A 13,195-nucleotide genomic window follows, 5' to 3' on the forward strand; every position below is an offset into this window, starting at 1 on the left:
ACAATGAATGGATCCTACTTATTTACTATTTACAGATGAAACAAAAAACCCAGCTCTAGTGCTTCAAAATAGTTCTAAAATGATATATAGTCAGGGATATAAACAACCATTTTGGGTGAATCAGTATATGTCAAGTAGGCCTGTATAATTTGTTGAATTTTAAAAAATGTGAACAATAATTATGATAAAGATGCTTCAAGACTAAAACATCTACAGTTATGGATTATTGAGAACAATAGTGATATCTCCTCAAATTTTAGGCTTTATTGCAAAATTTTTGTATAGTAGGATGTTTTGTGATACAACTGACCTACACATATGCATTGAATGTGATATCTTCAGGGGCAGATCCAGGAATTCCGTGAAGGGGAAGCGCCTATACAAAATTAGAGGGGGGCGCACTGTCCCCCCCCCCCCATTTTTTTCTTTTTCTTTTTTTCTTTTTTGTTTGGCAAAAAATACAGAGGGGGCGCGCGTGCCCGGTGCACCCCCGCCTGGATCCGCCACTGATTTTTTTTTTTTTTTAATCACTGCTCCCAGTGGTAAACAATACCTTTCAAACATGCAGGGCACATTGGTCTATAGCATAGTTATAGGACTTACTAAATGTACACGGCAAAACTTAGCTCAATCAAGAGGCTTTACAGATTCATATGTATTTCTTATCACTGTACTTTTTAAAGTTTTTTTTTTTTTTGATCAGCTCATATATGCACGAGTGGTCATTCAAAAGTTGTTATTTTGTATTTACCACTGAATAGCGTATGTGTGGTTGTGTAAGGGATCAATAAAGGTTGTTGATACGTATATCTGTTCTATATCTGTGGCGTACAGTCGGCCTATGTTTTTTTTTTTTTTTTTTTTGTTAAACAGAATAAATTCAAACCACAAATAACTCTAATGGTGCTTATATAAAAATTGTTTTTAAAAAAGAATCTTGCAAAAAAAAAAGGAACTCTATTTTGTTTGAGTTTGAGTTTATCATCACAATAAAGCATAGGCCTACATGTATTTGTGTGAGAATACAAATACACAATGTACATTTGCATGACCATGCATTGGAGGATACGCAGGGGTGCTAATTTTGTTTTCTTTCTTCTTCTTTTTTGAATAAAAGGATTAAAAAAGGAAACAAATGCTGCACCGGGTATACGCACTACCCTTTAATTGTTTGTTCTTTTTTTTTATAAAATCGTGCATGAAATAGCAAGATGACCAACATAAAGGGAGGCACAAGGATATTGCGCTGCATGAAGTTTTTGTTTTTGTTTTGTTCCTTTTTTTGCTTGTCTAGCCAATTAAACCCAGAAGTGGCACCAGAAATAAACACTGCTTTGCATCCCCCCCCCCCAACTTTAATGAATTCCTGGATCCGTCCCCGCCGTGTAGGCCCTATGCAATTATGACAATATGAATACAATATACAGATATCTATGTACAGGTTTATATACATCATTACGTCATCATTACGTCATACGTCATTACATATAGTCATAATACATACATATTTACCTTGATTGCTAAGCTAAAATCTTGTTCACAGGAATAAGCACAAGTGCTAAATGGTTCTAGACTATATATGGGAATCTCGTCAGGGGGAACGCTGCTTCAAATTACTAAAGATTTTCTTACTTAAAATAAAAGAGCTAATATATACATTGCATCCTCAGTGTCTGTGTAGCAAGCAAGTAGTACTTAATTTGTATGTGAGTATCATAATTTGCGAACTATTACAATCATAATATAAACTCAGTCTCGGGGTGACTGACCATTATCATTTTTAATGTCATGTAAAAATGCATTACCATTCTAATTATCACATCAATTTGTCATTTCATATTGTTCATAACTGTAACTTTGAATCAACGAATGATTGGCTCAAATATACAAGCTTGAATTATCTCGTGACATTCTACTCGAAGTTGTCAGGGCAAGCGGAAAAAAAAAAAAAATGTGCTTCAAATTGGCCAAGAAATGAAATTCTACATTCTCAAAAAGAGTGATAAATTCAATTCTTGTCCACTTGCCGGATTGCCAATTTTAGCTGAAGAATAAGAAGTAACACCCACTTGTATCATTTGAATCATAAACCTAAAATTTAGATAATTAAAAAAATAGATTATAATCTATATAGTAAGAATTTATAAAATGATTTCTACTATTCAAATTAATATTTTATTAATATCAAAAAGTGCGCTTCTATTCTCTTTGCTTCTGGCAGTGCTATGATGATACACGGTAACCACACTATACATTCGCGTACATGTAGGTATGTAATTTACGTACAGTGCTAGTGTAATAAGAATTAGTTGAAGCGAGGCCCGAGGGAAAGACACTTTCCAAACAGTAAACACTCACTTCAACTCAGAGATAAAGGATCACATCGCAATTATGGCAAATGGCCCAGCCACAAGTTCAACCCCGGCGACCGCCAGTGCTGCACCTCGAAGAGGTAATCGCTCTCGGCTAATTATGATTCAATCTGTCTCTCTGTTTCATGTGTTCAATCGATGCGAAGCTCTGAATACTAGTAATTGGTAGCAGTCCCTCTAGTCCCATATGTGATAAATAATGTCAGCTTTTGTGTGTTAAATTTGGATACTCGTAACACTCTCTAGATCTACATCAACACAGGCCTAGAATAGATCTATAGAAATCTAGTTCGAGACTAGTAATGAATACATGTATAATAATAGTGATATTTTTTTGTGTGTGTATTTTGGGACCTGTTGTTTCACTATTTTGTTGAAGTGATGTGAAAATGTAAATCTACTCTACTCTCTAGAGTAAAATTTACCGGTATATTAAAAACTCGCACCAGTCCAAGCCCAGGTCAAGGACAAGGGCAAGGCTAACCCTGTCGCGCGGCGCTGTAGCATAGTAAGAGTACGGTACGTATTTGTCTGTATGGGGTCACTGCTGCGGTTAGGGCAAGGGTAGGTTTGACCTCCCATCCCAGGCCATGCCAAGACAAGACCAAGAGCAAGACCCGACTGCGCGCAAAAGTCTAAGGTTTCTACATCATGTTGCCAGCACTCAGCAGTTGAATTTGGACAGCATTATGGTCAATTTAATATGGGTGGCTTGATTCACCCTTCAGCAGAGCTAACTAAATAAAAGATTTCCCTGTGATGAGCTGTGAATGTATATGTATTCACGCAGCCACAGTGGAGTGGCACAGAACATTGACATTTAATAACCAATGTTTGTGACATGTGTGGAGTATGTTTTGTCGAGTTGATTAAAGTAAGCTTTGATTTTGAATATTTTTTTCTTTTCCTTGCAGGAAAGACGATTGCTGTTGTATCCTTAAATTCATAAGTTGTATTAATTTACTTTGGTTCAATTATAAAAAAGGCAAAAAAAAAAAAAAAAACCACACACACACACACATACGCAATTGAGTCTCATTCACTTTACAATCACCTCAGTGTGTTAATACATGCATTGACAATTGTACTATTTGTAGTGGCAGTTTAGTGAACCAACATCTCTGCCAAGCCCCCTGCCTCCTACTTAATGAGGTTGCCAATAAAATAAGTTGTACCTTGCCCTGCAACAAACCAGAGCACTGTCCAGAGATGGAGGAAAAAGTGTGCAGTGCATATACTGTAGTCAACCTTGCCTAAAGTCGAATCTACACCATTGTAGTACTGAAGAAATAGCTTCGACTTAACAGAAAAATCTGACTTACAATGAGGGATTAAAATCAATAGAATGTAAAGAGAAGAAGACTTCAAAAGACATTTGACTGAGGTGATAATTCGACTTATGCAAGGTTATTTCCTTGTTAATGCATTTTACTACATTTTGTGTATAATTAGACATGAGCCGAATGAGATAAGCTTTCTAATCAAAAGTGTTCAATAAGATTTCCTGCTGCCAATGAGCATACAACACTCTCATATCTATGGCAGTGTTCCTTTTCTAATGCTACTTCGAAACGTTTCAGCAAGACTGTTTACCCTTCTATTCAAACTGTAAAAAAGTGTATTTGAGTCTAGAGATAGATGGTTCAGGTTGGAAGGTAGAAGGTTACACAGCCTTGACCAAGTTTGAAATTCCAGCTGTCTTCACTACCTCTTCAAATCCTGTTCTACCTGAATGGCTGGTACTTTGGATTCCTTTGGATCTGTGAGGCCCTCATGTACATATACAAAGGTAATTTCATTTATATGCATTTTTTGTTTTCATCCCAGTATTTTATCTTTCATCTGACTTTGATCTCCCAATCAATGGGTGTCGTACAACCGCAGCTTCACATGTATGTATAGTGGGAATTGGAATATATTTGCAGTTTCTGTACATGCAACGTGTTCGAAGACGTTACCCGGTCAGTGATGTCAGTCGCAAATGGCAATAATTTAACTCCCCAATCTACAGTTGTACATTGTCTTTACTTCTAACTGTAGCTGATAAAAAGTTTCATATTTTTTTCTCCTCTTTCAATGATTACCTTTGTCCATTAATGTATTCATAAACAACACTTGATGCAATTTCATGTGGATATGACTTTGTTTTGATTGTCAGGTTTTATTTTGTTGGCAGAGAGGACAACAACAAAGAAAAGAGGAAAAATTCATGTTCCTTCAGTATTCATTTTACTACACAATATAAGCTTACTTTAATTGCAAACTTTCATGTGCTTGTCATTTTTTGTAAACTGTGGCAGGTTCAGTATTGCCATACCCAACAGAAAACTTGGCTGGAGAGTGGGTTCTCTTGTTCCTCCTGGTTACCATCGAGTATGTGCGACTCTTCTTAGGTAATATGCAAATATTTTCTGTACATTTCTTGCTAGAACAAGAAGAAATATTGAAGACCATCTATTATTGAAAAAGAAAACCTCACAAATAGTAATGCTGATAAAAATGGCAAGAAGTAATACACTCTGCAATGCAGTATTCATATTATTTCATATTTGCCGGAGATATGATAACATATTGACCTAGTCCAAAGAGATAATAAATGTAAAGATAACAAAGTTTCAATCATTATGGTGGTACATTATACATGTATTATGTATTATATGTATCTCTTTTTTCCCAACAATCTTATGATATTAAAAAAAAAATGTTCATCTTGATTTCTAAAAAAAAAAGGGATGTTCTAGGTAACCACAGAGATTTATAGACACTAGAGTCCTGTCTCAATGTGTTATAAAAGCTAAAGATTGAATTAAGTTTGTTCCACTTGATGTTATAAAAAATACTGAAGATCATCTTGAACTTCGATAGACTTAGGTATGTTCACCAAATCAATTTTCTTTTTCATTTACCAAATCATTGATCCAGTAGATCGATATGTCATCTTTGATCGTGAAATAAAGCAGATACTTTGCCACATTCTGTCATTTCCAGTTGCTTCAGAAGGGCAAAAAGAATGTTTGGCCTTAAAAACATACAGGTCTGTTTTCATTTATTTATTTTTTCCTTTGCAATGCCACCCTACAGGAAAGAAAGGTAACTTGACAGAAAAGGTCGTCCACCTCGCTGTCTCTCTCGCCATGTCGCTGGCAACAATGTTTGGCAGCCTGTACCTCATCCTGTGGCAGACGTACGTCCTGCGGGCAGAGCTCATTCTCAATGCCATCCAACTCGCCTTCCTCGGACTGGAATGTGTCTTCAGTGTCATCGCTGTCATCTCATTTGCAAGGCAAGTGTGCCGAGTGGGAAGGGAACTGAGTCATCATTCAATCAGCAGAGACAAAGTGTGGCCGATGAAGTTCATTTTGTGACTTCCAAATCTAATTCAACAAATTGGAATATAGTGCTGATTGTGCCTTCATTTTTTTTTTTTTTTTGTTCATACAGGTACATGCACAATCTACATTACGTACTGCGTAAGCTTTTATTTTTGCGAGGGTTTCATTTTTGTGAATTTCATGAATCACTGTTTTACTTCAAATTTAACAACATGCAAAAATATCTCGAACTGACAGGCATAAGTGCACTTATGGCGTCGATGTCATGATCGTGAAAACAACATCTTGCGAAAATGTTCCTGACCTCATTCACAAAAATATCCGTATGCAAAAATAACAGCGTGTAAAATAGTTGCTGTATTTTGATGGAAGGGCTTCACAGTTGTACTATCTACTCTGACTCCATAATCATTGTTTTATGTGTAGATAAAAAAGGTATGAGCAGTTGCAGCATACATGCAGTCATCAGATTGTTACAGATACATCTGTTTTTTTTTTCCTTTCTAATGTTTTCAGAGCCAACCAGACAGTGAGGTGAAGGGGTGAGATGCGGAAGAACCAGAATGAGTTAGCCAGGAGCATAATCCCTTGATGCAGAAGGTTGCAGGTTCAATCTGCTGCTACTTTAGACGTTGCCGGACATATGAAATATAGTTCAGACTACTGCTCGCAGCGTTGTATCGCCAGTCCTCAGCTCAGCGAAGAGTGGACAATTTTCTTCTGTACTTTGTATCAAGTGCATGCTAATGTTATGAACAGCTGATGTTATATGGATAAGTTTCTAAGGCTGTGCCAGTAACTGGATCACATTTGAGGATTGCTCAGCCATAAATTGCCAGTCTGGAGTTCATTGTCACGAAGGGGTTTTCAATGATTGAAAGTTGTTATAACAAAATCTTCATGACAGGCAGTTTTTTTTTCCGGTTTTTCTTTATAACCGAACAAATAAGCAATAAAAGATATACTTTAAAAGTAGACATATTCGTGGTATTGAAATTTTTGTGTGTTTCGTGCAACCAGAAGCTAGCGCAAAAATGAATGCATGAGAACATTTTTGCATGCCATATGTTCCAGTAACTAATGCCCTCATCTGTGGGATTAAAGGCATGCAAATTCATCTTACCCTGTCCAGCATGAAAAATTACTCATGCAGAAATATCCACTTTTACAGTAGAGCAGATAATGTTGGGGCCTGAATTTTTACTTCGTTGCAAGTGGAATTTTGTTAGAACCGTGTTCGTTATAACGGGAGTGGACTGTAGTAATTACATTCACCATTGTAATGACTCAAAGTGTCATGCCTGGGCCCTGTTTCCTAAAACTTGTAATAAATTACAAGTTATGGTAGTTGTTCTAAGCTACTGAAATCCTTGCATCTGAGTGGCTGAGAGCAAATTTGTCATAGAAATGTGGCAGTTGTTACTGATAACAAGTTTTATGAAACGTGACCCTGATTTGTTTGCAACATAGTTGCTGCCGTGGCATGCAGTTATTGCAACTCACAATTGTCATGGCTTTATGAAATGGTGTCCAGATTAGCCTGTTGTATGTTTTCTTGTGAACTTAGAAAGTCTGCTTGCCTCCTGAATGACAATTATCCATGTGATGATGGCTGGACCCATTGAAAAACACTCATCTGCAAATGGAGGCCTGTTTGTCTCCAGCCTCAGATGTTGAAGGAATTAATGAAAAATCATTTGAAGGCAACATGGTACTAGATAGAAGATAACAATCAACAATACTGGTATTGTCAGTATGATATCGTCGGAGTAGTGGTCTTTTGTTGAATTGTAAATAGAATTGTCTTTTTAGTTTGAGATATTTATGAAAAGTACTTTTCTGTTACTTGCATCCTATGTAGTTCTTTACATCACTAAGGCCACCAAAGTTTCATATGAGATAAACATGTACTTGAACTAGAACCCTAGTATTGCTATTAAAAAAAATATATTACTGGTAGAAGTTTACTTAGATTCCTCTTCGGTTGTAAAGAAACTTCTTATGCCATGTATGTGCAGGCAAGACCTTGAAGTTATAAAAACTGTACCAGAAATTTTGCATCAAACATACTGAAATGTATGGTTCAAACACCAACAATGCAATAACACGACTACGTAACAAAACTTAAAAAAAAAAGGAAATGAAAGTAATTCCCCTTACAATATTTTTCTCACACCTATGTCAGCCCTGGTGGCCTATGGCCTTTTACAAATCTGAAAATGTGTGTGTGTGTGTGTGTGTGTGTGTGTGAGATTTTTTTTTTTCAGGATTATGATTGTCATCCTAAGCTCAGACTACAAAGAACATTGTGTTTTCAGCGTGACAAATAATTGAGATGATAGACTGAAGATATTCTTGTTTTGTTTTATTGATTAATCATAGGGGGTGGGTGTTCTGACTGGGCGGCCTAATGGAATACATGGGATTTGCCTTCCAAAGTGAAGTGAAAGTACAATGTAAATTGTTGGATTATCAGCATTATGATACATCACATAGTGGGAGATATTTTGTTATCCTTTAGGCTCTTTTCATGGATCAAATCTTGCCACAAGGGAGATCATGTTTATTCCTACAAAAGCCTATTCAAGGTGACTATGATTGGCTGTTACCTGTATCTAGAATCAAATGTACATGTGTACTTTGTCCATCCTCCTCTCACAGAACAAACCATGAATACAGTTTATTTACATTATGTACTGTATATACATGTATTACTATACACCTGTACAGTGGTATGTTTTATGTTGCAGGGCAAGGCATTTCATAACAAAAAAAGAAGAACCATCTTTTCTGTTCCATACATTGACCAGTTAATAGAGTAAATGTGCATCTCTCATGTTACACAGAAATTATGGTTTATTTTCAGTAAAATGTTAAAAATTAAACCCCAACTGCGCTATTTTACCATACATTGGAACAATGCTTAAAATCTACCCACTTTTTTATCAAAGTAACTGTTTATTCATGAAAATTGATTGTTTTGTTTTTATTTATGCTCAAATCTTAGAATGCGATAGCGCCCTTCTGATACTCAGCTGACGACATGCCTTAATTATTTGGTGCAGAGTTATGTTGTTTTTTGTATGGGGGGGGGAGGGTAGGAGGTTGGCCTCCTTACAAGCTTACAAGATTGCCATCTGCCAAAATTTGAATTTAGAACCCCCTTCAGTATTGTCATTAGCTCAGAAACATATTTTCTTTAACTAAAATTGCATTGAGCCCAACTGTTTACTGTTCTGCAAAGAATGTTTTATGAAGAGCTATGACTTGAATTCTGCATTATAAACACTCAGATTATGATATGTCTACATAGTAGCTCACATTGCTCTGATACATGTGCCATTCTAAGATTCCTTTGACTGCCACAATCACCTTGATGGGTCTTCACATAGTACTGTATTGCCCTAAATTTGTATTCACGTTAGTAATGTATAGAGTGTATTGTTCACAGGAAGTGATACGAATGTATTGTTTCAGACTTGAATTGTCCAGAATACTCTGATTTGAGCATGTGACAGCTGACTATAAATAAACTTGAGTTTGAATGAGTAGAAGTGTGTGCATGTGCATTTAAATGTTTTCTTGTGATATTTAACATGTCTCCCCCCCCCTTTTTTTTTGTTCTTTAGCCCAAGCAATCATGTTACAAGAAGTTTACAATAATGTTATAACACTGTACATGTAGGCCTATAGCCAACTGGAGTAGTTGCATCTATGACCATGCAATACTGAACTGTTAAAGATTTTAAGGATATTACTTCAAAGGTCAGCGGGTAAACATAGGTCATTTTCACATTCCATTAGTACATCGTATACTGTAATAAAAATCAGTCAAACATGGTACATACATTGTATGTACAATAAGAAGGTCAAAAGAGGATAAGAAAGAAAACTTTACATACATTATCACATTTTTCATGTGTTTCTTTTTCAAATGCAATGATATGTTGTCCTAAATGTAAAAAGAAAAATAAGGAAAAAACAAACAGATAGCCATAGGTCTGGTGAACAAAGCATATTAGTGTTAAAGGGATGGTATAGTTTTGGTTGAGATGGAGCTTCAGATTTCCAACTTCTTTGTGTGATAATGAGAAAGCTCTTATGAAATATGAAAGAGCATACATTGTACAATTCTGAGAGGAATTCAACATTTATTTGATGAAAATTGGTTTTGAAATAGCTGAGATATCCAGAAACAATTAGGTCCTATAATAAAAGGTCGGTCCCATCTTTTATCAGGACCACTTTGTTTTACTTTGTTTTGGATATCTCAGCCATTTCAAAACCAATTTTTCATCATACACGTACAATGTATAAACTTTGAATACCGCTTAGAATTGTATGCTCTTTGATATTCCGTAAGTGGTTTGTCAGTATCTTGCAACAGTAAAATCTGTATCCCCATCTCAACCGAAAATACACCATCCCTTTAAGTGCGTATGAATGAGTGAGCACGAAGCGACACAGGGTGCATATACTGTACAGGAAACAAATCTCATTTTGAATAGATGTACACAACAGTATCGACAGTCGGAAGAAAGACAGCATTTGCTGCACATTTAAACTTAGGTTTGCCGACTAAATAGCAAATTTGCGAGGTTTGTAGTGGTACAATGATAAAGTTTGTGGGGCTGGTCGCAACGAGTCGCCACTCCCTTCTAGCGAAACTCGACCAAGTGGTGACGGAACTCGTTCATAAACAGGTCGGTGTGAACGCGAGCACGAACGTTATGAAATGTTTGTTTTGTTTTGTTTTTCTTTTTTCTTTTTTCATTTTACGCATCGTATGCATTCATGATACGGTGACATTGGTTGCAGCATTGCTAAGTTATTGCAGCATTCACAGTATTTGATGACAAGGACAATCGGTGCTTCGTAAAGAAGAAGAAGAAGAAGACGACGACGACGACGACGAAGAAGAAGAAGAAGAAGAAGAAGAAGAAGAAGAAGAAGAAGAAGAAGAAGAAGAAGAAGAAAAAGAAAAAGAAGAAGAAGAAGAAAAAAAAGAAGCGAAAGTTTAAAATTCCGTAAAACTTGTATTTTAGGCTCAATTCTAATGACAAGACCGCTTCTTTATTATCAGTAATATCACTGACACGTTTTGGTAGTTGTTTTTTTTTTGGGGGGGGGAGGGTGAGGAAAAGTTTGAAGGTCAAAGGGCTATGTCCAATTTCAAGAATGTTTTCTTATAGGCTTTTGAGGTTATGAATTGATTTAAAATATATAATTGTGAATTGTTTGAAATATATAACTTGTATGTAGATATTAGTTCTTAAAGTAGTAGGTCCTACAAGTCATGTACACGTAACAAATTTAATACAGTGTACTCCAAACTCGGTGGTTGATAACAAGCTGTCACCTCAACGATTTTCGCGTGTTATCAAATATCTTATGAAACTGGACCCAACATTTCATAATACAGCGATTGTAAGATAAAACCAATTGATAGAATTCAGTCACGCGTGGTTTGTCGAGACAAGTTTAAGAACAGTTAGTTAATTACAGTTAGGAACGGTTAGTTTAGGAACAATGACATAATACTTCAGTGAAATTATCATATGCTTTATATGAAACTACAGACTTGAACATTTCATATCATTGCGACTGTAAGACAAAACTATATGACAGAATACAGTCACGCTTGGTTAGGTTATGAACAATGACAGAGTTCTTAAATCATTTGGAGCGTGGACTGCTGAGGTCAATGGAAGACTCTTTCAAGATCAAAATGTCGACTTGCATTTTTTTCTGCTGAAATTCGAGAATGATTATACAATTTGAAGGCATGGTCAGACCATCTTCAGGGAAAGGACTGGAATAAATTAATAGTACCAGAAAGAACAAAAAGCCTTTTAAAAGAAGAAAAATTAATGATGGATTAAAGAACAGCTTCAAAAAAAGAAAAGAAAAATACAGTTTCTTTTTTAATTTCGAAATAAAGTTAACTCGAGATACAGGAAAAGTTTTCATTCTCTCCAGGCCTCCTGAACAGGATCTGTTACATTATGAAAGATTAAAATGTGACAGTGCAACTCGGAAGGTCAGGTTTAATAAAGTTTCTATATACACATCAGATTTTAGGCCTTCAGATTCCTTTAACGGTTCGTAATCTTATGAAAACAGTGTTTCAACAGCAGGCTTCACAATTTAAGTGGGTCACTTTCTTGACTTTGAAACGGAGGTCCCGAATTCGAGTCCTGTCTATAGTGCAGGGGCAGATCCAGGAATTCCGTAAAGGAGAGGCGCCTTTACAAAATTAAAGGGGGCGCACGCGTCCCCCCCCGCAATTTTTCTCTTTTTATTTATTTTGTTTTAATTTATTAAAAAAAAAAAAAATTAGGAGAGGGCGCGCGTCCGGTGCGCCCCCCTCTGTATCCGCTTGGTGTTTCTACACACCCTAGATATCCCTCTCGACCCAGATGTGTCAATCTGTCAATAGCAAAGTTCCTGACAATGCTGAGGTATTATGACCCTCGAGAGGTTGCTGAAAGAATTAAACCTGAGTGGATGAAAACACTGAAAAGGCAATACCCTGAGTATAAAGAAGACCATCATTCATCGATATATTGTTATCATTATTCATGCATCATACTAAAGCAAAATATTGCAGCCAAAGAAAATCCAGTTACAATGAAAAGGATCAAAGTACATTACTAGAAACATATTATGTCTCCAATATGGGACCCATTTATGGAAGAACAGTCGTAATTTTCATACATGCCTATGGTTAAACGGGTAATTCCCCGTTTATTCATACCGAATTATGTATTTTTCTTGCAAACTGTATTCTCGAATTATTTTACCTGGAGACGGAAATAAAAACAACAACGTATTATATAACAATATGCATCAGCGAGGGCAAAATAAAATTGCTCTATTACTTTCTAAACATAATATCGCACAGAGGTTTCTTCGATTTTGATATATAGAGACCGTGCAGAGGCGATATCTGAAAGCGGGACAAGGTTGTAGAGGGGGAAAAGATATTTTTAACAAAATTTAAGTGAAAGGAGAAGAGCGGATCAGTGAAATTATGTTTGAAGTCCAACGCGTGTATCCTGTAGGCCCTATTTATGTTCGTGCATGTGTGCGGTCTATTGTGTAGGGGTTGTTTTCCGTGATTTTGTTGTAGATATCGAAATAACTCTTCAATTCCCATGCAGGCAACCTCCAAAAAAGCCATTAGAATTCTATTCGTTTTCATATTTTCACTCTGTCACTTTACAAAACCAGTGAAATAGTGGGCTGGTAATTGGGTTACCGCGTGAGAGACACAGGAGCCGCCACGCCACTCCTACATCAGGCCCTACGACCGTGTGGTTCCCATGCACTGATCCATCGCCCTCTATCATAGGTCGTGTATTATCCACATTCAATCAGTCTATTATAAGCCCACAGAACTTTCTGTGATTAAGCCTCATGTGTCATGTTTTGGGGCCGGCCATTTATACCTGCACTAATCAAAATGAAAACAAAATTAAACGCAATTAA

The 13,195-nt window shown here is 36.4% G+C and overlaps 1 protein-coding gene across 1 annotated transcript; it reads left to right on the plus strand.

Moving 5' to 3' along the window:
* Window positions 1–2,337: 2,337 nt before the first annotated feature.
* Window positions 2,338–6,242, plus strand: LOC139708847 (transmembrane protein 216-like). Its single transcript, XM_071620810.1, has 6 exons — window positions 2,338–2,452; window positions 3,287–3,303; window positions 4,068–4,161; window positions 4,673–4,765; window positions 5,454–5,655; window positions 6,221–6,242. Exons 1-6 carry the CDS (start codon window positions 2,392–2,394, stop codon window positions 6,240–6,242), a joined length of 489 nt encoding a protein of 162 aa, XP_071476911.1. The 5' UTR covers window positions 2,338–2,391.
* The last annotated feature ends 6,953 nt before the right edge of the window (window positions 6,243–13,195 follow it).

Source organism: Diadema antillarum, unplaced genomic scaffold (assembly GCF_040938485.1).
Source record: "Diadema antillarum isolate AM-2024a unplaced genomic scaffold, OU_Dant_1.0 scf00000037, whole genome shotgun sequence".
NCBI lineage: Eukaryota > Metazoa > Echinodermata > Echinoidea > Diadematoida > Diadematidae > Diadema > Diadema antillarum.

Coding starts and splice junctions, on each gene's coding strand:
- LOC139708847 (XM_071620810.1), top strand. CDS start 2,392: ATGGCAAATGGCCCAGCCACAAGTTCAACCCCGGCGACCGCCAGTGCT. Junction 4,162..4,672: donor CCTCATGTACATATACAAAG/GTAATTTCATTT, acceptor AAACTGTGGCAG/GTTCAGTATTGCCATACCCA. Junction 4,766..5,453: donor GTATGTGCGACTCTTCTTAG/GTAATATGCAAA, acceptor GCCACCCTACAG/GAAAGAAAGGTAACTTGACA.